At 45.9% G+C, this 27,254-nt stretch overlaps 1 protein-coding gene across 1 annotated transcript in view; it reads left to right on the plus strand.

The window, feature by feature from the left end:
• Positions 1 to 27,254, plus strand: part of alg13 (ALG13 UDP-N-acetylglucosaminyltransferase subunit) — a 141,183-nt gene that overhangs the window by 51,683 nt on the left and 62,246 nt on the right. Inside the window, exons 11-13 of the mRNA XM_038776124.1 lie at positions 7,919 to 8,078; positions 12,503 to 12,581; positions 27,133 to 27,241. Of these exons, the coding sequence (XP_038632052.1) occupies positions 7,919 to 8,078; positions 12,503 to 12,581; positions 27,133 to 27,241 (348 nt within the window). The remainder of the gene's footprint in view (positions 1 to 7,918; positions 8,079 to 12,502; positions 12,582 to 27,132; positions 27,242 to 27,254) is intronic.

The following is a 27,254-nucleotide window of genomic DNA, read 5'->3' on the forward strand; positions in this document are numbered from 1 at the left end:
TTTTCTGACACAGTATGTAGACAGGCCAACAAGGGGCGAGGCCACATTGGATTTGGTACTGGGTAATGAACCTGGCCAGGTGTTAGATTTAGATGTAGGTGAACACTTTGGTGATAGTGATCACAACTCCGCTATGTTTACTTTAGCAATGGGCAGGGATAGGTATATACCGCAAGGCAAGAATTATAGCTGGGGGAAAGGCAATTATGATGCTATTCGGCAAGATTTAGGATGTATAGGATGGGGAAGGAAACTGCAGGGGATGGGTACAATCGAAATGTGGAGCTTTTTCAAGGAACAGCTACTGCGTGTCCTTGATAAGTATGTACCTGTCAGGCAGGGAGGAAGTTGTCGAGCAAGGGAACCGTGGTTTACTAAGGAAGTTGAAGCACTTGTCAAGAGGAAGAAGAAGGCTTATGTTAGGATGAGACATGAAGGCTCAGTTAGGGCACTTGAGAGTTACAAGTTAGCCAGGAAGGACCTAAAGGGAGAGTTAAGAAGAGCGAGGAGAGGACATGAAAAGTTGTTGGCGGATAGGATCAAGGAAAACCCTAAGGCTTTCTATAGGTATATCAGGAACAAAAGAATGACTAGAGTAAAATTAGGGCCAATCAAGGATAGTAGTGGAAAGTTGTGTGTGGAATCAGAGGAGATAGGGGAAGCGTTAAATGGATATTTTTCATCAGTGTTTACACTGGAGAAAGACAATGTTGTCGAGGAGAATACTCGGGTTCAGTCGACCAGGCTAGATGGAATTGAGGTTCAAAAGGAGGAGGTGTTATCAATTTTGGAAAATGTCAAAATAGATAAGTCCCTTGGGCCAGATGGGATTTATCCTAGGATTCTCTGGGAAGCCAGGGAGGAGATTGCAGAGCCTTTGTCCTTGATCTTTATGTCGTCTTTGTCGACAGGAATAGTGCCGGAAGACTGGAGGATAGCAGATGTTGTCCCCTTGTTCAAGAAGGGGAGTAGAGACAACCCTGGTAATTATAGAGCTGTGAGCCTCACTTCGGTTGTGGGTAAAATGTTGGAAAAGGTTATAAGAGATAGGTTTATAATCATCTTGAAAAGAACAAGTTGATTAGCGATAGTCAACACGGTTTTGTGAAGGGTAGGTCATGCCTCACAAACCTTATTGAGTTTTTTGAGAAGGTGACCAAACAGGTGGATGAGGGTAAAGCGGTTGATGTGGTGTATATGGATTTCAGTAAGGCATTTGATAAGGTTCCCCACGGTAGGCTATTGCAGAAAATAAGGAAGTATGGAATTGAAGGTGATTTAGCGGTTTGGATCAGTAATTGGCTAGCTGAAAGAAGATAGAGGGTGGTGGTTGATGGCAAATGTTCATCCTGGAGTTCAGTTACTAGTGGTGTACCGCAAGGATCTGTTTTGGGGCCACTGCTGTTTGTCATTTTTATAAATGACCTGGAAGAGGGTGTAGAAGGATGGGTTAGTAAATTTGCAGATGACACGAAGGTCGGTGGAGTTGTGGATAGTGCTGAAGGATGTTACAGGATACAGAGGGACATAGATAAGCTGCAGAGCTGGGCTGAGAGGTGGCAGATGGAGTTTAATGCGGAAAAGTGTGAGGTGGTTCACTTTGGAAGGAGTAACAGGAATGCAGAGTACTGGGCTAATGGCAAGATTCTTGGTAGTGTAGATGAACAGAGAGATCTCGGCATCCAGGTACATAAATCCCTCAAAGTTGCCACCCAGGTTAATAGGGCTGTTAAGAAGGCATATGGTGTGCTAGCCTTTATCAGTAGGGGGATTGAGTTTCGGAGCCACAAGGTCATGCTACAGCTGTACATAACTCTGGTGCGGCCGCTCCTGGAGTACTGCGTGCAGTTCTGGTCACCACATTATAGGAAGGATGTGGATGCTTTGGAAAGGGTTCAGAGGAGATTTACTAGGATGTTGCCTGGTATGGAGGGAAGGTCTTACGAGGAAAGGCTCAGGGACTTGAGGTTGTTTTCGTTAGAGAGGAGAAGGCTGAGAGGTGACTTAATAGGGACATATAAGATAGTCAGAGGGTTAGATAGGGTGGACAGTGAGAGTCTTTTTCCTCGGATGGTGATGACCAACACGAGGGGACATAGCTTTAAATTGAGGGGTGGTAGATATAGGACAGATGTCAGAGGCAGTTTCTTTACTCAGAGAGTAGTAGGGGTGTGGAACGCCCTGCCTGCAACAGTAGTAGACTCGCCAACTTTAAGGGCATTTAAGTGGTCACTGGATAGACACATGGATGAAAATGGAATAGTGTAGGTCAGATAGGCTTCAGATGGTTTCACGGGTCGCGCAACATCGAGGGCCGAAGGGCCCGGACTGCGCTATAATGTTCTATGTTCTATGTAATTGCAGCGGTGGCCGGGGGCCAGCGATCTGGCTGGCTCTGTCTGAGCAGCTCTGTCGGAGCTGGTGCTGTGGGGTCAGGTGGTGAGTGAGTCTGGGAGGGTGGCCTGGGCCCCAGGCGCTGCTAAACCAGCTGGAGCATGGGTCTGGCCTCCCTGCTGAATTGGGCCACCTGCAGACCCACTTGATCCTCTATGTATCTGGGAATGAGCTCTGCCTCCTGCCTGGCGGCCTGAACAGATGGAATCGACGATCAGGGATAAGTCGGGGCAATGGAGATATGGACAACAAATAAGTAGAGTTGTTTTGACTAGTATTGAATCCAAAAGGCTGTGACGTGCTGAATTGGAAGATGAGGTGTTCTTCCAGTTTGCGTTGGGCATCACCGGAGCGTTGCAGCAGGCTTAGGACATGGGAATGATGGCATGAGAGAAGATTCTTAAGTTGTAAGCGACTAGGAGGTTGGGGGGGTCATGCTTGTGCGTCCGAGTGAAGATGTTCCACATAACGGTCACCTAACCTGTGTTTAGTCTCCCCACTGTAGAGGAAACCGCATTGGGAGTAGCGAATACTGTAGACTACTCCCATTAATGCATTCTGCTATTTTCTCTTTTGCCACCGTTCGCATCCTTCATCCCTTAACTTACTAATTTGTCCGCGACTCCTTTGCCTTGACCTGTCCCACCACCTCCGCCCTCTTTCCAACTATAATTCTGAACGGTTTTACCGTGCGCCACTTCTGTCAAAGGATCATTTAGATCCAGAATGTTAACTGTTTTGTCTCCAAAGATGCGGCCAAACCTGCTGAGTTTATCCAGAATTTTGTTTTGGTTTCAGATTTCCCGATTCCGCAATATTTTGCTTTTCATTTCATTGTCTTTGATGGCCTGAGAATGTGATACACAATAATGTTTGTATTCCCTCCTGGCTGCTTTATATTTAATTTACAGCACAGGCACAAGCCACATCTATGTTGGTATTTATGTTCCATGCAAGTCTTCTCCCACCCTTCTTGATCACAATCAGGGTAACCTTCAGCATTTTAGTGTGTTTTTTCTAGTTTCTTGAATGTATCTATACTAGAATCGTAGAATGGTTATACTGTAGCACAGAAGAAGGCCATTCAGCCCACAGTTTTTGTGTGAGTCTCTGCAACGGCAACTCGGCTAGTCCCACTCCTTGACCCTTTCCCTGTTTGAAAACTGCAATTGAATCTGTCTCTACCACACACCAGGCAGTGCATTCTGGATCCAAACAACTTGTTACATAAAGTTGCTTTTTGTCATGTTGCCTCTGGTTCTTTTGTGAGTCACCTTGCGGTTCTTGACCTTCTGCTGAACAGTTTCTCCACATTTATGCTACCCAGACACTTCATGATTCTGAGCACATCAAACAAACCTCTCTCCCTTCTCTGAGAAGAACAGTCCCAGCTTTGCCAAACTATCCACATTTAAGTGTTTCGTCCTCGGAACCATTATTGTTAATCTTTTCTGTATCTTTCTAAAACCTTCACATGCTTCCCATTGAGGCTTAACCAGTGTTTATAAAGATTCTTGACTGACTTGTTCTTGCATTCTGTACCCTTATCTATAAAACCCACAATTCTGCATTATTTATTAGCTGCTTTCTCAACCTGCCCTACCACCTTTAATGATTATACACATGTACGCTCTGGTCCCTTTGTTCTTGCATTTCATTTGAAATTGTACTGTTTTGTCACCTCTCCTCATTCTTCCAACCAAAAATGGTGTCACTTCACACTTCTCTACATTTAAATTTATCTGCATTGTCTGACCATTCACTAGCTTGTCTATACCCTCTTGGAGTCTTCTCACCATCTTCCTCACAGTTTCCAAAACATCCATGTCTTGCATCATGGCCCAAATTTTGAAATTGTGCCTTGTGCAATCGGGCCTAATTAATATAAATCGAGCACAGCAATCTTCCCTCTATATATACCCCCCCCCCCCCCCCCCCCCCCCCCCCCCGTCAGAAGCAAGCAAGGCTTTGTCATTTCAGTCTTGAATTAAAACATTAATCTGTTGCATAATGAAATTCTAGATGTGCTGATGACTAATGTTTCAAAATGCTTGCTGAAACTAATATTTTTCATGTAAAAAGCATAGTTAATACAAAGGAAATCAAAGTCGTAGCCGATTTAGAAATTATATGGCCAACATGTTTTCTTAGAGCTCCTGCAGACCTGAATTTTATGATTTGTATGTGATAGTAACTTTAGTTTTTGGAATTGAATTTTAAAATCTAAAAATCAATGGAAAAAAAAAAACTATGCTGGGTTTGGAAAACCTGAGAAATAGGTAACTGCAATTCAAAGGATGTTCCATGTCTACATCAAGAGATTTAGTTAGAGGTGTGAAAATAATGAACAACTGGCGGTCCTGTCAGTTTTGTAATGGAGCCAGTAAAACTGGCAAGATTGCAGTTGTCCCCATTAGAGAGATTCATGTGCTCCCAGAATCAAATTGATGCATGAAGGTAAAGTTTTCTATCTGGGACATCCCAGGTATGCCATGTTGCCATGGGATTAGATTGCAGGGTTTATTTTTGATTTTGGCTTTAATCAGTCTGATTTCTCACAGAAACAGGATTTTATTTTTTTTTAAACGGGCAGTTGGAGACTGGGTCAATAGCTTAAATCGGCTGTGGACCAGGACCAGATGGAAACCAAGTGTCTGAGTTGGAGTCGCTATGTCTGAATTGGAGTCGCTAAGCAAAAAGTGAGGCCCATGCTGGAACTGGGGGAAGGGCACAGTCTTTGAGGTGTTGACGGAATGGAGATCACCTAGCCAAATGCGAGAGGAAGGGCCCCACAAAATCGCAGCTTTGAGAATAGTGACGACAGTTGAGAACCAAAAGTGAATTCCTGAGAGCTGTGGCACATGCGAAGAAACCCTGAAGATCCTGTATAGTATAGAAGAACTCCCGGGTGGGAATAGAAATGGAATGAGAAGTGGGTTGTTAAAAAAATACATTTACGGGATGTGAGCGCTGCTGGTTAGGCCAGCATTTATTCCCATCCCTAGTTGCCTTTCAGAAAGTGGTAGTGAGTTGCCTTTTCGAACTGCTGCAGTCCTTGAGATGTATGTACATCCATTGTGCTCTTGGAGGGATTTCCAGGAGTTTGCCTCGGCGACCGTGAAGGAATGGCGATATATTTCAAGTCAGGGTGGTGAGTGACCTGGAGGGGAAACTCCAGATGGTGAGGTTCCCAGGTATCTGCTGCTCTTGTCCTTCTAGATGGTAGTGGTCTTGGGTTTGGAAGAGTTCCTGTAGTAAATCTTGTAGATGGTGCACAGCTGCCACTGTTTGTCGATTGGTGGAGGGTTTGTATGTTTGTGGAAGGAAGGGCAATCGAGCAGGCTGCTTTGTTCTGCATGGTGTTTAGCTTCTTGAGTGTTGTTGGCGCTGCCATCATCCAGGTAAGCGGAGAGTAATCCATTAAACTCCTGACTTGTGCCTTGTAGATGGTGGGCAGGCTTTCTTTTGGGGAGGGGGGTGGTCAAAAGGTGAGTTACTCGCCGTAGGATTCCTGGCCTTTGACCTGTCCTGGTAGCAGCAGTATAAATATGGCTAGGTCAGTTCAGTTTCTGATTAAGGTAACAGTCACAATGTTGATTGTGGGGATTTCAGTGATGGTAATGCCATTGAGTGTCGAGGGGTAATGGTTAGGTCCTCTCTTGTAGGATATTGTCAATGCCTGGCACTTGTGTGGCATGTATGTAATTTGGCACTTGTCAACCCAAGCCTAGATATTGTCCAGGTCTTGCTGCATTTGGACGTGATTGCTTTATTATCTGAGGATTCACAAATGATGCTGAACATTGTGCAGCCATCCACAAACCTCCTCACCTGCCTTTATCATGGAAGGGAGGTAATTGATGAAACAGCTGAAGATAGTTGTGCCTCAGACATTACCCTGAGAGAGTCCTGCAGTGATGTCCTGGAACTGAGATGATCTCCAAACACCACAACTATTTTCCTTTGTGCTGGGTATGACTCCAACCTGCGGAGTGTTTCCCCATGATTTGCTAGGGCTCCTTGATGCTATATTTGATCAAATGCTGTCTTGATGTTGAGGTTTATAGAAATCTTTGTGCTTTTTAAGCTTCTAACTCAAGTTAGTAGTTTCTTTTTTTAACTCTTAGTGTGAAGTAGATTATTTTCTGTGAAAATGTGAAATCATCTTGTGGTGTAATTCTTTCAATTAACTGAGTTTGAATTTGTTTTTAAAGCTGATAGTCGCCACCAAGATCGTAATCAGGGCATTTTAATAAAGTAACGGTTTCTGTTTGTGGCATGCATGGCATATTTTTAAAATGTAATTGGCAATGTAGGTCTTCAATATGTATGTTATATGGAACCTATATGGAACAACCAAGCTCCAGCCTTTACCATAGATGTGGTGTAATGTGGAAACTTCTAGAGAAAGTAAAGTGAACACAATTTGTAAAGGGAGTGATTTGTAAATGAAAAAAGCCACCGACTATAGCTCAATGCTTCATCTCTGTCGCACAATCTTGGTTTTGGCAAGAGGTAGAAGTTTCAAGTACTTTTTTCAACAAATTCCACTTGCATCATCATACACAGCTAATACTCGCCTCTGTTCGGTTCTGCTTTCCAGATGCTCGTCGTGGAGGACCTGTCATAATTCACGTTGGCGTGCCCTCACGGAAAATTTTATGTGGGGGAAACTATTGGGTGTAAAAAGCCTGATCCTATTTTAAATTTGATGCAAATGGCGATAGTTGGGATAACCGTTATGTCATTGATGGAGGCGGGGGACAATCGATCTGGAAAATTCCACCATGTAAAAGCTGTTTTGGGACTCCTGCATGACCCCTCCGCCATGCCTGGAATCTGAAAAAGGGAGCAGAAATTCTCTTTCTCCCCTCTTTTTCTCTCTCTCTTTGTCTCTGTCTGTCTGTCTGTCTCTGTCTCTCTGTCTCTCTGTCTCTCTGTCTCTCTGTCTCTCTGTCTCTCTGTCTCTCTGTCTCTCTGTCTCTCTGTCTCTCTGTCTCTCTGTCTCTCTGTCTCTCTGTCTCTCTGTCTCTCTGTCTCTCTGTCTCTCTGTCTCTCTGTCTCTCTGTCTCTCTGTCTCTCTGTCTCTCTGTCTCTCTGTCTCTCTGTCTCTCTGTCTCTCTGTCTCTCTCTCTGTCTCTCTGTCTCTCTGTCTCTGTCTCTCTCTCTGTCTCTCTCTCTGTCTCTCTCTCTGTCTCTCTCTCTGTCTCTCTCTCTGTCTCTCTCTCTGTCTCTCTCTCTGTCTCTCTCTCTGTCTCTCTCTCTGTCTCTCTCTCTCTCTCTCTCTGTCTCTCTCTCTCTCTGTCTCTCTCTCTCTCTGTCTCTCTCTCTCTCTGTCTCTCTCTCTCTCTGTCTCTCTCTCTCTCTGTCTCTCTCTCTCTCTGTCTCTCTCTCTCTCTGTCTCTCTCTCTCTCTGTCTCTCTCTCTTTTCCTTCCCCCCCCCAACCCAGTCGAAATCTGTGACTGTCATGCAAGAAATGAATCAAATATATAATATATGTTTATCTTAAATATTTTATTTTAGCGGTTGTGTATGAAATGCTGTACAGAGATGTCTTTGGAGTGGATGAGGAAGAGCTTCGAGCAGCAGTGGAATTGTTCCGCAGTCATGGGAAGAAAACCAGAAGGGGAAGTGTTTCTCAAGGAAATGATGATGCTGAATATCTTTCTGAAAAAGTTCTGCGGTACGTGGGTTTGGAGAGACCATCAATTTTGGGATTCTGATTGATTTAAAAATGTTGAGTTGGTGACCTACTTGTGGGGTGAGGGATAATATTAGTATACAGATTTTCTGATAATGTACTCCAGAAGGGATTTTAAAATGACATGAAATTCTGGCCACCAAAGATTTTCTGAAAAATTGAATGAGTGGCTGACTTTCTGAATGGACTGCATATCTTTTTAGTTTCTGAAGTGAGATGCCAAATCGGTATCTTATTGGTTGTCTTTGTTTCCAACACCACCTAATAACTCTGTTATAGTGAGTATTATTAGTCAACTAAATCATGAAATATTGTTGTAATTAATATCAGGAATAATGGGAAGATCCAAGTAATGCATTTTTATAAGCTGTATGAAATCAGTATCTTGCTCCGTTACTTTGGTAATCCATTATAAAATTGTTACCTGGAGACATTATGAAATAACTGAAATCTAATTTTAGTTGAAATTGGATACGGTTTTAGAGGTTATGCACTGCAATTGCAAACATTAAATGCGCAAATGCTTCTACAAGATAGTTTTGGAAGTCAAAGATGTTTCGTAGCATGAAACGAGAAGTATGGCACAACCAAAAACCCCATGCCATAGATATATTTCGGTCTGCTCTCTGCAGTTTAACAGATTTTACAGGAACCGGTCCAATGTCATTTTCCAACTATTATTGGGTCTGTTTTTTTTCCCATTTCAGGGTCGTTAACATATTGACTATCAAAAGACACTTTTCTCTCTATTTTCGGAGGAAGTCCCAAATTGAACACGACAGTAAAGTCCACGCCTGTTGATTCCTCCAGATTATATCTCTTCCCCTTACTCCTCCCTCTCTTCCCCTCCCCCTTTCCAGGTCATATCAGGATGAACCTTTCTTTAGCTTGCCATGGGATGGGTTTCTTTGACCATAAGCCATCTTTCCTCTCACAATTGTGCTTAGTAGCTCGCCGAAGGTGCTCACACATCTCTCTCTCTTGACATAACAGACTGTGTCCTGGGTTAAAAACAGAAAATGCTGGAAAATCTCAGCAGGTCTGACAGCATCTGTGGAGAGAGAACTGAGGTAACATTTTGGGTCTGGATGACTCTTCAGAACTGATTCCTGGGATGACCGGATTGTCCTATGCAGAGAGATTGGAGTTTAGAAGAGAGAACATCTCTTTTGAGATGTATAAAATTCTGACTGAGCTAAACAGTCTGGATGCAGGGATGATGTTTCCGGTGGCTGTGGATTCTAGAACAAGAAGTCACAGTCTTAGGATACGGGGTAGGCCATTTTGCACTGAAATGAGGAGAAACTTATTCACTTGAGTGGATGGTGAACCTGTGGAATTCGCGAACAGAAAAGGCCATACCACTGAATATATACAAGAAGGAAATAGATTTCTAGAAGTATAGCGTGCAGGAGTATGGCTTTGAGATTGAGGATCAGCCATGATCATATTGAATGGCGGAGCAAGTTCGAAAGGGCAGAATTACTTCTATTTCTATGTTTCTATAAACAGCTGCAGTCCTTTTGTTTTCATCAGTCCTCCCTTCTTTTCGTCCAAAAACCTGAAGACAGAAGGTTTATCCATAGCTCAGTTTCTTTTTGCCTTCATGTGTGAATATTTTACACTCTTCTGCCTGTAAGTCTCATCCAGGGCCTCCCTGTCAACATAGTGTCGAAGCCACTCAGACTTGTCAGAATGTGAAGCCAGTGACATGACCCTCTTCTTTGCTCCATTTTACTTGTAAATAAAGAGAAAGCTCAAAGTATCATCTTAACTTTGCATCAGTTAAAAAAAAATCTGATAATGTCAACTTTTATATCTTGAGTGTCAGAATATAAAGGGAAATACGTTTTTCTACTGCTGTACAAAGCCATGGTGAAACCAAACCTAGAGTACTGTGTACAGTATGTGATGCTTAAACCCAAGAAAGGATATATTGACCTTGGAAGGAATGCAGTGCTTCCTTACCCCCTATAGGGGGATTAAGGGGTGATCAACCTCCAACACGTTTACATCCATCCTTCCTTAAAGATGACCAAAACTGCACACAATATTCAAGGTGCAATCTCGCCAATGTCCTTGGGCGGGTGGGGGATGAACTGACTCTATTTATCCCAATCCCCTTCGTTGACACCTTTTCCTAGTCCCAGTGTTTTTGTTTTAAAAAGAGTATTTACGCAGGCTTCTCGGATTAAAGGTGTATTGAGTTTATTCATTGCTAAAGGCAAGAAAATGATTAAAGAAAGAGTTGATTGAGATTGTAATAATGAAGGAAGAATACCAAATTACATCCTGAAAGATCTGGAGTTTTTTTTTAAATGGACATACAAGCAAGCTGAAGGTAACTGAGGATGTAAAGTCAGGCACTGGCTGATTTTGCTGGGGTTGATATTCTTGAGATACAATGGAATCACCCTGTTTCCAAAGCATCCAGAAAGTGCATGTGCACGCATGTGTGTGCCATTGGAATCTCTAATTGCAATGACCACAACACTCGATCATCTATAATTCTAGTCAAGAACTGTTTTACATACCTTTTCTTTTTCTCTCTCTCTTTCTCTCCTTTCTTTCTTTCTTTCTTTCTTTCTTTCTTTCTTTCTTTCTTTCTTTCTTTCTTTCTTTCTTTCTTTCTTTCTTTCTTTCTTTCTTTCTTTCTTTTCTTTTCTTTTCTCTCTCTCTCTCTTTCTCTCTCTCTCTCTTTCTCTCTCTCTCTCTTTCTCTCTCTCTCTCTTTCTCTCTCTTTCTCTTTCTCTTTCTCTCTCTCTCTTTCTCTCTCTCTCTTTCTCTCTCTCTCTTTCTCTCACCCCCTCCCCCCTTTCCTTTGGACTCCATTCTTGCTTCTAATCTGCAGAAACATTTTGGATTTATTTAATCATTTCAGCAACTAATAAACACAATACATCTTTAACCTGAGAAGCCTGCTTGCATTCTCTTTTTAAAACAAAAACATTGGGACTAATTGACAAAGAAAATTGGGATAAATGCAGCCAGTTGAGATTGCACCTTGAATATTGTGTGCAGGTTTGGCCTTCTTTAAAGAAGGATGGATGTAAATGTGTTGGAGGTGGTTCAGATGAGCTGTACTGGATTAATACTGGGAATGAGCCGGTTGTCTTATGAAGATAGGCTGGAAAGATTCTGCTTGTTTAGATGACTGATGGGTGACTTGATGATCCTGATGGTATTAACGAGTCCAGAACCAGGGGACACAGTTTTAAAATTTGTGGTTGTCCTTTGAACCAAGATATTTTCTGAGGGTTGTGCGACTTCAGACCTCTCTGACTCAGAAGGCGGTGGAAGTGGGATCACTGAAAATTTTTAGCTGGTGGTGATAGTTTCTTATTTGGGCAAGGGAATCAAAGGTTACTGGGGGTAGATGGGAATGTGGGACATGACACCAGCAGAGCAAACAGGATCTTATTGAAAAGTGGAGCAGGCTCAGGCCAAATTACCTACTTCTGTTTTGTATGGTCGTATTACAATTTTGGATGGGGGGCGGGGTTTATCCCAGCTGGGTGATAAATTGAGATTTCTTACCCGGGTTGGCAAATCTGGAGACCAGTCGTACCAAGATTTTTAGAATTTTTCAAAGGAAATTATAGGATGGATAGAGAAACTTCCTCCATGGGTGGGAAGGTCAGTGAAGTCATAATCAGCCAAGCTGTTTCGGCGAGAAGCTGGAAAACACAAGTGATCAATTTAAGACTTCTACAAAAGGCAGTAGATGCTAGCTCGACTGATTAATATTCAACCTTGGATCAATAAGATATTTTGCCAGCCAAGAGAGTGAACCAATATGGAACTAGGATACAGAGCTCAACAAATGGGTGGAAGACCTTTTTGAGGGGCTGCAAGCCCCACTTCTATATTACTGCAAGGGTATCTGAGATGATGGATAATTAACCTGCTAATAAACTAGCTGATTGTAAGTCAATTTGTTGGTCTCCATAATGAGTAGGCATTTTTCACATCGTGTTGGAAGATTTTTTGATCATTTTGTTCAATATATAATCTAGAATAAAAAGTACAATTTCACTACTGGCAGCAGAAGCTGTGCCCCCAAAATGGCAGCTATATAAAGGCAGAATCTAGAGAAGTTGGTTTGCATCCAGTAAGATTATCCATTAAATTAGGATAGTGTAGCTGATGATATATTCGTGTTATAACTGAATGTTAAATTGTATCGATTGAATTAAGTGAACCCGACTACTGTTGTAAATTGTAATTTTCGTCCAATGGATTCACTTCAGGTTACTTGCGAACCACATAGCAGTATTTCCACAGATTTGAGGGTCTCCTTTTTTTGAATCAACCAATGCATCTTTTTGGGTTTTGAATCAACGATGTTTTATGTTATTGGAATCTTTAGTTTTGTAATTTAAACAAAAAATTTGCATCTACTTTAGAAAGAACGATGCAGAAAATAGTGATCAAGAGAGTTCACCAGAAGAGAAAACAGCCAAACCTGGAGCAGAGGAATTGAAGGTATCAAGTTTCATAACAATTTCGCCACAAAAGGAGTTTTGGGAAAGTTATGGAGGAGCACAGGTTAATTTTAGTACTGTTTTTTTTCTTGGCAAAGCTGCCCATTTTCACTGACACATGCTTTGCAGTCAGTTACAGAGAACAAGAAAAATAAAACTTAATATTAACAATGCTTTCACATCCGGCTTTCACATCCGGATGTACCAAAGTGTTTCACTGTCTGTCGATTTTTGTTTTTTAACTGGTGTTACTCCGAATGAGGCCAATGCAGTAGGAAACATGCATGGCGTAATATTACATAGATAGACAGGTTGGAAAATATCTCTGATTTTGATGATTATGGAGAGCTTCCTTGTTCCTCAAATAGTGTCATGGGATTTCTTGCACAAGGGGTAGATGGACTATCGGTCTACAAAAACAAATTACTGTGGATGCTGGATCTGTATAATGCCTGAAGTGGGTGCATGGGCACTGGGAGAGAGATCACCTGAGTGAAACACTGTCCACAAAGTGGTCTTGCCCTGCTACAGATGTAGAGGAGTACTTGGTGAGTGTTTCAGCTGTATGCAGCATCAGTGTGGAACAAAAAGGACTACCTTGAGGTCACCAGAAATTGCTCAGTTGATTGGCTGGTAAGTGCTGAGGCCCAAGGGGCAGTGTGTGGAAAAACGTTCATCTGGAATAAGGGAAGGTTTGAGGCCTAATTGATGTGACCATCAATTCACTAGAGACACAATTGGAAGGAAACTGTGGTTTTAATAGTCTTACAACTAAGCCTGCCTGCCTACAGAAGAACTGAGAGCAGGCTCACGGCTGCAGCACTTTATACTTCCGGTAGTGGGAGGGGCTAAGGGTGGAGCCCTGTACAAGCTCCTCATTTCCCCCTATGGGCAGAGCCGCGCAATGGCTCACAGACTGAGCCCACAAGGACATAATACAATGCAATGCAATACAGTGTGAATTACAATACAGTATGAATTCACCACATTCACCCCCTGTGTAAAAAAAAAAAAAAAATCAAGTCCGGCGGGGGTGACTGGTCTACAAGTTGAGCCGGTCTGGTGGCCGAGTCGTCCTTTCGGATCGGCGGAGCACCGGGGTTGCAGCCTCTTCGGGTGGCTGGGTGGTGACGATCGGTGTGGGTGGGAGGGTGGACTCCGGGGGTGTTTCGGTCCGGGCTTCATTCCTGACCGGGGCGCCGAGCGTGGACAGGGAACCTATAGGCGCGGGGGCGCAGGGCATGGGGGGTTGGGTGGGGTGTAGTGTGAGGGGTACCTCGGTGGTGGTGGATCCTGCAGGCACCAGGTCACGGAGGGAAACGGTGTCCTGACGGCCGTCGGGGTATTCAATAAAGGCGTAGTGGGGGTTCGAGTGAAGCAGTAGCATTCTCTCTACTAGTGGGTCTGTGTGTCCGGACGTGCTTCCGGAGGAGAACCGGGCGCGGTGTCCTCAACCAGGATGGGAGTGAAGCACCCGTGGTAGTGCCCCTAGAGAAAACAAATAATCGTTCGTGAGGGGTCTGGTTGGTAGCGGTGCATAGGAGGGACCTAATAGCATGGAGCGTGTCGGGGAGGACCTCCTGCCAGTGGGAGGTCGGGAGATTCCTGGACCATAGGGTCAGTCGGATAGTCTTCCAGACCGTCGTGTTCTCCCTCTCCACCTGCCCGTTCAACCTGAGGTTGTAGCTGGTCGTCCTGCTGGAGGCAATGCCCTTGTCGAGCAGGTACTGACGCAGCTCGTCGCTCATGAAGGATGAACCCCTGTCGCTTTGTACGTAGCTGGGGAAGCTGAACAGGGTGAAGACACTGTTCAGGGCTCTGATGACTGTGTGGGAGGTCATATTGGGGCACAGGATGGCAAAGGGCAAGTGGGAGAATTCGTCGATGACGTTAAGAAAGTACACGTTTCGATTGGTCGAGGGGTGGCCCTTTGAAATCGATGCTCAGACGTTCAAAGGGCCGGGATGCCTTTACCAGGTGGGCCTTGTCCGGTCTATAGAAGGGCGGATTGCACTCCGCGCAGATCGGGCAATCCCTGGTGATGGCTTTTACCTCCTCGGTGGAGAAAGGCAGATTTTGTGCTTTGACGTAGTGGGCGAGCTGGGTGACCCCCGGGTGGCAGAGGTCGTTGTGGATAGCCTTCAGGCGGTCGTCTTGTGCGCTGGCGCATGTGCTGCGGGACAGGGCATCTGGGGGCTCGTTGAGTTTCCCCGGTTGATTATATGCTATCGTAATTATAGGTGGAGAGTTCGATCCTCCACCGCAAGATTTTATCATTTTTAATTTTGCCCCTTTGCGAGTTGTCGAACATGAAGGCAACCGATCTTTGGTCGGTGATGAGGGTAAACCTCCTGCCTGCGAGGTAGTGCCTCCGGTGCTAATACGGCTTCCACAATGGCCTGAGCTTCCTTTTTTTTTTTTTTTAAATTTTTTTTTTTTAAATTTAGATTACCCAATTATTTTTTCCAATTAAGGGGCAATTTAGCGTGGCCAATCCACCTACCCTGCACATTTTTGGGTTGTGGGGGCGAAACCCACGCAGACACGGGGAGAATGTGCAAACTCCACACGGACAGTGACCCAGAGCCGGGATCGAACCTGGGACCTCAGCGCCGTGAGGCGGTTGTGCTAACCACTAGGCCACCGTGCCGCCCTTGAGCTTCCTTTTTGACTGAGTGTTGAAGTTCCGAAGCGGAGAGGGTTCGGGAGCAGAAGGCGACTGGTCTCACTGCCTGGTTCAGAGTGGCGGCAAGAGCGACCTCTGAAGCGTCGCTCTCCACCTGAAAGGGAACGGATTCATCCACCGCCCGCATGGCGGCTTTGGCGATGTCCTCCTTGATGCAGTTGAAGGCCTGGCGGGCTTCAGCTGACAGTGGGAAGAGTGTGGTCTTAAATAGTGGGCAGGCTTTGTCCGCATACTGGGGGACCCACTGGGCGTAATAAGAGAAGAATCCCAGGCACCACCTTGAGGGCCCTGGGACAATGAGGTCGGGGCCCAGGACTCCATTTTCCACGACATAGCCGAAGATGGCTAGTCTGGTAGTGCGGAAAACGCATTTCTCCGTATTGTAGGTGAAGTTGAGTTTCTGGGCGGTTTGGAGAAATCGGTGGAGGTTGGCGTCGTGGTCCTGCTGATCATGGCCGCAGATGGTGACATTGTCCAAGTACGGAAACGTGGCCCGCAGCCCGTACTGGTCCACCATTCGGTCCATTGTTCATTGGAACGCCGAGATCCCATTCGTGACGCCAAAGGGGACCCGGAGGAAGTGGAAGAGGCGGCCATCTGCTTCGAATGCCGTTTAGTGGCGGTCCTCCGGGCGGGTTGGGAGCTGGTGGTAAGCAGACTTCAGATCCACCGTGGAGAATATGCCGTACTGGGCGATCTGATTGACGTGTCTGAATTCTGGGGAGGGGGTACGCATCGAGGTGCGTGAACCGGTTAATGGTTTGGCTATAATCAACCACCATCCGGAACTTTTCCCCGGTCTTGACGATCACCACCTAAGCTCGCCAGGGGCTGTTACTGGCCTCTATAACTCGCTCACGTAGGAGCCGCTGGACTTCGGCTCTAATAAATACCCTGTCCTGCAGGCTATACCGCCTGCTGCGAGTGGCTATGGGTTTGCAGTTAGCAGTGAGATTAGCGAAGAGTGGAGGGGGGTCGATTTTCAGAGTCGCTAGACTGCAGATAGTGAGTGGAGGTAGGGGTCCGCCGAAGCTGAGTGTGAGGCTCTTGAGATTTCATTGGAAATCGAGCCCGAGTAGAGAGTGGGGTGCAGAGGTCGGGGAGTACGTACAGTTGGAAGAGTAGCTGGCGCACTGAATCGTTAGTGTTGCGACGGTGCGCCCTTGTATGTGGACCGAGTGCGAGCCCGAGGCGAGGGAGATAGTTTGCCATGCAGGGAAGATAGGGAGTGAACAGCGTCTTATCAGGTCAGGATATACGAAGCTCTCGGTGCTCCCGAAGTCGAAGAGGCGCGGTGTCCTGTACCCGTTGATTTTAACGGACATCATCGAGCTCTGGAGGTGCTTCGGACGCGACTGGTCCAACGTGACTGCGTTGAGTTGCAGGTAGTCGGCGGCTCGATCAGCTGTGCTGGAGTGGCCCCGTGATGACTGTCCGCTGAGGTTGTTGTCGTCGAGGTTCGGTTCGGTTGATGGCCAAGAATGCGGCCCCCGTTGATCGCACGTGGCGGGTGATCAAGGTGCTGTCCAAGATGGCCGTCCCCGTGGATCGCACGTGGCGGGCGGTGAGGAAGATGGCGGCCCCCATGACTCGCACATGGCCGTCCGCGTGGGGGAGGTTTGCCAAGATGGCGGCCCCCATGAGTCGCACGTGTTGGGGGGAGGTTTGCCAAGATGGCGGCCCCCATGAGTCGCACGTGTCGGGCGGAGGCAGAGTCAGCAGACACGCTGCAGCATTACGGGGTCTGCGAGTTTGGGAGGCGAGTGCTCTGGACTGCGGGGGAGTTAGAAAGTTTTGATTTTGCCAGGCATACTCGGGCATAGTGTACTTTGCGACCGCAGCTGCTGCAGGTCGCATTGCGGGCCGGGCAGTGCTGCCGTGGGTGTTGGGGCTGGCCACAAAAATGGCACGCTGGCGCTCGTGGGTGGGTGGCTGCACGGCGCAGGCCTGGGGCAGTCGCTGGTTGGGGGCCCACGATGGGGTTGCTTGGTCCGCGGGGAATGAGTTCAGACTGCGGAACACGACCTCCATAGTCGTTGCTATCTCTACAGTGTCCTCCAAGTTCTGGGCCCCTTTCTCAAATAATCGCTGGTGCACATAGTTAGACCTGAGCCCTGCAACGTATACATCATGGACAGCGAGTTCCATATGCTGGGTGGCCGTTACAGCCTGAAAGTTGCAGTCCCGAGCAAGGGCTTTTAAGTCGCGCAGGAAGTCTTCCAGCGACTCTGCGGGGTGCTGGCGGTGGGTAGTGAAAATGTGCCGCGTGTAGACCTTGTGTATCGGCCGCACGTACAACCGGTCGAGCATAGCAAGGGCCTCAGTATATGAGGTGGTACAATTCAGTTGTGTAGAGATACGATGGCTCACCCGTGTGTGCAGTAGGCTGAGTTTCTGCTCCTCTGTAGTCTCGGATGTGCTTGATTCAGCCAGGTAGGCCTTGAAACATCGAAGCCAGTGTAGGAAAATTTCCTTCGCCTCTGCAACCTGCGGGTCGAGTTCTTGTCGATCAGGTTTGAGGGCTGATTCCATAGTAGTTTTCTTCAAGTTTTCTAAGACTAGTGAATTGATGGTCACATCAATTTAATAGAGACACGATTGGAAGTAAACTCTGTTTTTAATAGTTTTACAACTGAGCCAGCCTGCGAGCAGAGGAACTGAGCAGGCTCACGGCTGCAGAACTTTATACGTCCGGTAGTGGGAGGGGGCATGGGTAGAGCCACGGTTGGAGCCCTGTACAAGCTCCTCATCTTCCCCCTATGGGCAGAGCCGCGCAACGGCTCACATACAGAGCCCACAAGGACATAATACAATGCAATGCAATGCAGTGTGAATTACAATACAGTATGAATTCACCACACTAATATAGTAAGTGATACAAGTAGTCCAAAAGAGATTTAACATTAAGGAAGGAAACTCTGCACCCTGGGGTTTAAAATGGTGCGCAGGGTACACAAGTGGTAATTATTTGATATATAAAAATCACTATGATTTGATTAATGATTTGAAACCCATTTAAGTTAGCCCGACATGTCTGCAGTAAGTGTTTACAAGAAGCTTTGGCTCACAGTCCTTCAGTGAGAGGCTGAGCTGCTGGCATTGCGATACATCCAGGATGCTTCTTTCGAGGTGGCAGTCCACATCCCTAAGTTTAGAATCTTGGTTTGGACAGTGGTCAGCGACACTGTCAGGTGTGACTGCAGCTGAGACTGGTAACCGGAGCCAGAGGGCGGGACTGTCAACCTCTGCAAATATCCAACTGGTTTGAGGTGTTATTGGTTTGTTTGGATGAGTGTGCAGTCTGCAGGGTGGATAAGCTGACTGGCCATGGCATAGTGCTACAGGAAGCCATTCAAGTTGGGGGGAGGGGGTGGGGAGGAGCACATAATGTAGTGGTAGTACATAGAATAGCACAGTACAGGCCCTTCGGCCCACGATGTTGTGCCGACCATTTATCCTAATCTAAGGTCAACCTAACCTACACCCCTTCGATTTACTGCTGACCAAGTGACTGTCCAAGAGTCGCTTAAATGTCCCTAATGACTCAGACTCCACCACCTCTGCTGGCAGTGCATTCCACGCACCCACCAATCTGTGTAAAGAACCTACCTCTGACATCTCCCCTATACCTTCCTCCAATTACCGTAAAACTATGTCCCCTCATGACAGCCATTTCCGCCCTAGGGAAAGGTCTCGACTATCCACTCTATCCATGCCTCTCATCACCTTGTACACCTCTATCAAGTCACCTCTCTTCCTTCTTTGCTCCAGTGAGAAAAGCCCTAGCTCCCTCAATCTTTCTTCATAAGACATCTCCTCCATTCCAGGCAGCGTCCTATTAAATCTCCTCTGTACCCACTCCAAAGCATCCACATCCTTCCTATAATGAGGTGACCAGAACTGGCCTAACTAGGGTTTTATAAAGCTGCAGCAAAACCTCTTAAACTCAATCCCCCTGTTAATGAAAGCCAACACACCATACGCCTTCTTAACAACCCTATCAACCTGGGTGGCAACTTTGAGGGAGCTATGTACGTGGACCCCAAGATCCCTCTGTTCCTCCACACTTGCAAGAATAGTAGAGGACAGCAAGGGGGATTGACACTGTTCTCTGCAGCAGAGGACATAGCCCAGATGGCTGTGCTGTCTGACTGGTGCAATGTTTTGAGGTCTTATAGCCAGAGTCATAGTTACAAGGGGATCAAAGCTGGAAACTAAATAGGCATGCGTATGTGACTTTTCCTAAGGACAAGCAGGAAGGAAAGGATGATGGGGCAGCTTTGTTGGTAAGAGATAAAATCAGTATGAAAGCAAGAAATGACCTTGGATGGGAAGATATAGGCTGGGACTCAGCGCGCGTCCCTCCGGTTGGGTCGGAGAATCCCCGATGGGACGAGTGGCCATCCAGTCTTGGCCAGTCCCGCCAGCGTGAATTGCTAACCTCGCGCACGGAGGGTCCTGGCAGGTAGTGCGTGGGAACGGTCTTGGAGTTGGGGGGGGGGGGTGCCCATGGTATCCTGCCCCGCGGGTGGGCAGTTTCCATTTCCATGGGGGCCGCCTTTGCACCGCACCGGGCCCCTGTTGGGCTCCGCCATATTTCCCCGGTATCAGCTGGGAGAAGAGAACCCCCGCGCATACGCAGACATACGGTCTGCACATGCGCGGAAATATGCCGGCCATTCAGTGCATGCGCGACATCACGCCGGCCATTCCGCACATGTGTAAACTTGCCGGTCCTTCGGCGTCGGCTGGAGCGGCGCCAACCACTCGTCGTCAACCTAGCCCCTGAAAATTTGGAGAATTCCTCCCTTTCGGGGGCTGTTGACGTCGGTTTTCCCACCAGCGTGGGGATTTAGTCCCCAGAACAGAGAATCCCGCCCATAGAATCCATAATTTGGGTGGAACAGTTTAGGGAAACTGTTCTGAATAACAATTGCTAGGGAAACTAATGGGGCTAAAGACCAATGGGTCCTGGACCTGATGGGTTGTATCCTAGGATATTAATGGAAGTAGCTACAGAGATGGCGGATGCACTGGTAGTAGTCTTCCAAGAATCCTCAAATTCTGGAAAAGTCAAAACCCTCATTCAAAAAGGGAGGGAGACAAACAAAACCAGTCCGTATAGGCCAGTTAGCTTTACATCTGTCATTAGGTAAATGTCTTCGAGAATGTATTAGTAGAGCATTTAGAAACATGTAATGTAATCATGGCTTCATGAAGTGGAAATCATGCCTGACAAATTTTATTAGAATTCTTTTGAGATGGTAATTAGCAAGAAGAATAAAGGGCAGCTACTAAATTGCATTTGAGCGCCTGGTGTTGTGGGTAGCATATTAGCATGAAAAGAGGATTGGCAAGGGTAAGAGATAGTGGACAGGATAAAATTGTTTCCCTTGGCAGATAATTCTAGAACCAGGAGACAAGTGGCAGAAGGTGTAAATGGGATACGAGAAATAACTTTTTAAATGCAGACAGTAGGGAGTGTCTGGAATTGGCTGCACAAGTTAGTGGTGGAGGTAGAGACCCTGAAACTATTTATTAAAAGTTCCTGGATCTGCACCTTAACTGCTGTAAGCTAAAGGCTATAGACCAGGTGCAAGGAAGGTAGAATTAGAAAGGGCACCTGGGTCTTCTGGCTGGCATGAATAAGATGATGGGCCGATTGGCCTCCTGTGCTGTACTGTAACTTTTCTATGGTTCTAGTAGAAGAAAGATTTGGGATAAGAGGGGCATTTTCAAGATGGCAACCTGCAACTAGTGGAGCGCCACAGAGATCCGTGCTGGGAGCACAATTATTTTACAATGTAACTTAATGACTTGGATGAGGGAAGTGAATGTACTATTGCCAAGTTTGCGGATAACACAAAAATAGGTTGGAAGGCAAGTGGTGGATGACAGGAATCTACGGACGGATATAGACAGGTTAAGTGAGTGGGCAAAACTGGTTTTGCACTGGAGTGCTGAACTTGGTGCATTTGAGTGCTACAGTGAGAGTTTGGTGACTGAGGGAGTTAGGTGAGGAGGGAGCAAGGTGCTCCTTTCATTAATTTCCGAAAAGAGCGAGAAGGGAACCAGGAGTTTAGAGTGCAGCTGACTGGAAGCAGAGTCTGAGGTCCAGTTGGTCTACAGGACAGCTATATTCTGTAAAGTAAGAGGGGATGGAGGCTAGGGCAGTTGCATGCTCCTCCTGGAGGCTGTGGGTGGTGAGGGATACCACCGGTGTCCCCGCTGACTATACCTGCGGGAAGTGCACCCAACTCCAGCTCCTCAGAGACCGTGTTAGGGAACTGGAGCTGGATGAACTTCGGATCATCCGGGAGGCAGAGGGGGTTATCGAGAAGAGTTACAGGGAGGTAGCCACACCCAACGTACAGGACAAGAGTAGCTGGGTTACAGTCAGGGGAAAGAAAACGAACAGGCAGACAATGCAGGGGATCCCTAGTGGCCGTTCCCCATCAAAACAAGTATACCGTTTTGGATGCTGTTGGGGGGGATGACCTACCGGGGGAAGGCCCTAGCGGCCAGGTCTCTGGCACTGAGTCTGGCTCTGGGGCTCAGAAGGGAAGGGGGGAGAATACAAAAGCAATAGGGGAATAGATAGAAGATTCTGTGATCGCGAGCGAGACTCCTGGAAGGTATGTTGCGTCCCGGGTGCCAGGGCCAGGGATGTCTTGGATCGTGTCTTCAGGATCCTGAAGGGGGAGGGTGAACAGCCAGAAGTCGTGGTGCACATTGGTACCAACGACGTGTGGAGGTAATAAAAGAGTTTAGGGATTTAGGCTGGACGTTAAAGGCCACCACATCTCTGGTTTGTCATCTCTGGTTTGTTGCCGGTGCCACGTGATAGCGAGGCTAGGAATAGGGAGAGGGTTCAGTTGAACACGTGGCTGCAGGAATGGTGTAGGAGGGAGGACTTCAGGTATTTGGATAATTGGAGCGCATTCTGGGGAAGGTGGCCGGTGCCACGTGATAGCGAGGCTAGGAATAGGGAGAGGGTTCAGTTGGAAACTCTTTAGATCAAATAGTTTGGATGGGGTGGTGTTTGTGCAGTGTGTCCAGGAAGCTTTTCTAACACAGTATGTAGATTGTCCGACCAGAGGGGAGGCCATATTGGATTTGGTACTTGGTAATAAACCAAGGGCAGGTGATAGATTTATTAGTGGGGGAGCATTTTGGAGGTAGTGACCACAATTCTGTGACTTTTACTTTAGTAATGGAGAGGGATAGGTGCGTGCAACAGGGCAAGGTTTACAATTGGGGGAAGGGTAAATACAATGCTGTCAGACAAGAATTGAAGTGCATAAGTTGGGAACATAGGTTACCAGGGAAGGACACAAGTGAAATGTGGAACTTGTTCAAGGAACAAGTACTGCGTGTCTTTGATATGTATGTCCCTGTCAGACAGGGAAGAGATGGTCAAGTGAGGGAACCGTGGTTGACGAGAGGTTGAATGTCTTGTTAAGAGGAAGAAGGAGACTTATGTAAGGCTGAGGAAACAAGGTTCAGACAGGGCGCTGGAGGGATACAAGATAGCCAGGAGGGAACTGAAGAAGGGGATTTGGAGAGCTAAGAGAGGGCATGAAAAATCTTTGGTGGGTAGGATCAAGGAAAACCCCAAGGCCTTTTACACATATGTAAGAAATATGAGAGTGACTAGAGTGAGGGTAGGTCCGATCACGGACAGTAGCGGGAGATTGTGTATTGAGTCTGAAGAGATAGGAGAGGTCTTGAATGAGTACTTTTCTTCAGTATTTAGAAACGAGAGGGGCCATATTGTTGGAGAGGACAGTGTGAAACCGACTGGTAAGCACGAGGAGATACTTGTTAGGAAGGAAGATGTGTTGGGCGTTTTGAAAAACTGGAGGATAGACAAGTCCCCCGGCCTGACGGGATATATCCAAGGATTCTATGGGAAGCAAGAAATGAAATTGCAGAGCTGTTGGCAATGGTCTTTCCGTCCTCACTGACAACAGGGGTGGTACCAGGGGATTGGAGAGTGGTGAATGTCGTGCCCCTGTTCAAAAAAGGGAATGGGGTAACCCTGGGAATTACAGGCCAGTTAGTCTTACTTCGGTGGTAGGCAAAGTGGAAAGGGTACTGAGGGATAGGATTTCTGAGCATCAGGAAAGACACTGCTTGATTAGAGATAGTCAGCACGGATTTGTGAGGGGTAGGTATTGCCTTCCAAGTCTTATTGACTTCTTTGAGGTGACCAAGCATGTGGGTGAAGGTAAAGCAGTTGTGTACATGGATTTTAGTAAGGCATTTGATAAGGTTCCCCATGGTAGGCTTGTGCAGAAAGTAAGGAGGCATGGGATAGTGGGAAATTTGGCCAGTTGGATAACAAACTGGCTAACCGATAGAAGACAGAGAGTGGTGGTGGATGGCAAATATTCAGCCTGGAGCCCAGTTACCAGTGGCGTACCGCAGGGATCAGTTCTGGGTCCTCTGCTGTTTGTGATTTTCATTAATGACTTCGATGAGGGAGTTGAAGGGTGGGTCAGTAAATTTGCAGATGATGCGACGATTGGTGGAGTTGTGGATAGTGAAGAGGGCTGTTGTCGGCTGCAAAGAGACATAAATAGGATGCAGAGCTGGGCTGAGAAGTGGCAGATGGAGTTTACCCTGACAACTCCAAAGATGTGCAGGCTAGGTGGATTGGCCATGCTAAATTGCCCTTCGTGTTGGGTGGGGTTACTGGGTTATGGGGATAGTGTGGAGGTGTTGACCTTGGGTAGGATGCTCTTTCCAAGAGCCAGTGCAGACTCGATGGGCCGAATGGCCACCTTCTGCACTATAAATTCTATATATATATCTATAAGTGTGAGGTCCATTTTGGAAGGACAAATATGAATGTGGAATACAGGGTTAACGGTAGGGTTCCTGGCAATGTAGAGGAGCAGAGAGATCTTGGGGTCTATGTTCATTGATCTTTGAAAGTTGCCACTCAAGTGGATAGAGCTGTGAAGAAGACCTATGGTGTGCTAGTGTTCATTAGCAGAGGGATTGAATTTAAGAGCCGTGAGGTGATGATGCAGCTGTACAAAACCTTGGTATGGCCACATTTGGAGTACTGTGTGCAGTTCTGGTCACCTCATTTTAGGAAGGATGTGGAAGCTTTGGAAAAGGTGCAAAGGAGATTTACCAGGATGTTGCCTGGAATGGAGAGTAGGTCTTACAAGGAAACGTTGAGGGTACTAGGCCTTTTCTCATTAGGACGGAGAATGAGGAGGGGCGACTTGATAGAGGTTTATAAGATGATCAGGGGAATAGATAAGAGTAGACAGTCTGAGACTTCTTCCCCTGGTGGAACAAACCATTACAAGGGGACATAAATTCAAGGTAAATGATGGAAGATATAGGGGGGATGTCAGAGGTAGGTTCTTTACCCAGAGAGTAGTGGGGGCATGGAATGCACTGCCTGTGGAAGTAGTTGAGTCGGAAATGTTGGGGACCTTCAAGCGGCTATTGGATAGGTACATGGATTAGGGTAGAATAATGGAGTGTAGATTAACTTGTTCTTAAGGGCAGCACGGTAGCATTGTGGATAGCACAATTGCTTTACAGCTCCAGGGCCCCAGGTTCGATTTCGGCTTGGGTCACTGTCTGTGTGGAGTGTGCACATCCTCCCCGTGTGTGCATGGGTTTCCTCCGGGTCCTCCGGTTTCCTCCCACAGTCCAAAGATGTGCAGGTTGGGTGGATTGGCCATGATAAATTGCCCTTAAGTGTCCAAAATTCTTATGATCTATGATTAACCTAGGACAAAAGTTCGGCACAACATCATGGGCCGAAGGGCCTGTTCTGTGCTGTATTTCTCTATGTTCTATAAAAAAAAATGGAATATAATCTGGGAAAATGTGAAATCATGCTCTTGGTAGGAAGAATAAAGGAGATGAATATTGTTAAGTGGAGAAAGACTGCAGCACAGTGATTTGGAGGTCCTTGTGCATAAATCTAAAAAAGTTAGCATGCAGGTTTAGCAGGTAACGGAGAAGACAAATGAAATGTTGGGCCTTATTATTCCCAATGGAAAGTCTGGCTAAAACTATACGAGGCACTAATTAGACCATACCTGGAATATTGTGAACAATTTCGGTCCTCTTATCTACGGAAAGGTATACCGGCATTGGAGGTAGTCCAGAGAAGGTTCACTCGGTTAATCCCGGGTATGGAAAAAAAATTTTCTTTTGAGGAAAGTTTGTGTAGGTTGTGCCTGTACATATTGGAGTTTTAAAAAATGAGAGGCGACCTTTTTGAGACAGAGGATTCTCTGGGAATTTGACAGGGTAGCTGCTGAGAGGTTGTTTCCCCTTGTGGGAGGGTCTAGGACCATAATCCGAGTAAGGGGTCGCCCATTTAAGACTGGGATGAGGAGGAATTTCTTCTGAGGGCAGACAAAAGATATGGAAAGAATGAGATAAAACCCATGAGGCACATCGGTGTTTACCTAATCTGCTAAACAGTGCTATTTTGTATGCAACCTTGACAGATTACTGCTAATACTAACACCCGAGGAGTTACAATAAATGTAATTGGGGGGGGGGGATGGGAAAGAGGGCGAATGGTGGTTGTGAGTTGGGGTGTTGGGGGTAGCTCGTAACTAATTTTAGAAGACTTAAGCAAATTCTTTGGAATAGTCCAGAGAAATAAAGAATGCTTCAGGAGATCATGATTATTCATGATGCCAATGCTAAATGTGTCCATGTAAATGAAGTGTCGAGAATAACCATCTGGTTAAAATAATTAAACAAAAAGAAAATTAATTACTATAAGCACACTTTCAAGATTTATATCTGCCAATAATCATTCTAGCTCATTAACTGAATTTCCCAAATGTGTTGTGTGCTCAAGTCCTGGAGCAGGGTTTGTGCCTACAGCTCTAGAATGACCAAGCTGACAGCAACTTTACTTCAATTTTTGTGTAATGCTCTGTAGTATCCTTTGCAAATGGTCTTATCCCAAACTTGCATGGCAGGTGCCTTGGCAGCTATTGCGTAATGTTAGATGCTATTGAACTATTCTTATCCAATGCAATGACTGTTCTGCGTTTTCACTCAAAATTGTTACCCAATTCTATGTGGCACATTCTGAAATGTACAAAACAAATATTCTAGCTGCAGTGTTTCCCTAATTTGCAGTACTTTGAAAGGATTCTGTTCCAGTCATGTTGTGAAAAATTATCCTGCCACTAAATCGTGACAGTCGGTTGATTTTTTGGACAAAATGTTTTGTTACTTGTGGTGTGAATGCAGATTAAACATGTAAATCCAATTTCAGCAGCTATGTGCTTGGCTGTTTCAACAATTCTGTTGTGGTCCAACCAGATTAATCTGTTCAGTCTTCCAAAATATGCCTAGACTTGATCTCCAGTATGTGGAGAAGTAATTAAGGTTCATTGCACCTCTTTATTAGATGGTGCTTCATGGTGAAAGTGTTCCATACTTTATTTGTTTCTGAAGTTGTGCTTTGCTTCAGTGGAGGATTACTTTAGAATTTTGTTAAAAATACCAATTTGAGGATGGAATGGATGAGATGTTTTAGTTTGGAATAGAGCAAACTTGTATTTTGTTTGGGAAATAAAATTGGGACAGTATATGAATGTTTTGGTAACTTCCTCCTTTGACTTTGGCATCAGACCCATTTTCTAGATTATGATGGAAGACCACCTACTGTGTTTTCTCAATTCTATGATTTCTTTGCTCCAGTAAAACCTCTTTATTCTTTTATTCGGTGTTATATTCTATATACTTAATGAGCAATCACAGCTCCTATTCCTACCGGTGGTTCAGAACTTTCAATACTGGACACCTGTTGTCAGCTATTGGAAGATTTGTTGTTGGAATTCATTCGATTTCTGTATTACAGATTGCTGATGGGCCATCAAAGATGCCGTTTCCTTTTAAGGTGTTGAAGGCATTGGATTCGGAAATTTACCGCAATGTGGAATTTGATGTCTGGCTTGATAGCAGGAAAGGTATAGTAAGCCA

This window comes from Scyliorhinus canicula, chromosome 17, assembly GCF_902713615.1.
Source record: "Scyliorhinus canicula chromosome 17, sScyCan1.1, whole genome shotgun sequence".
NCBI lineage: Eukaryota > Metazoa > Chordata > Chondrichthyes > Carcharhiniformes > Scyliorhinidae > Scyliorhinus > Scyliorhinus canicula.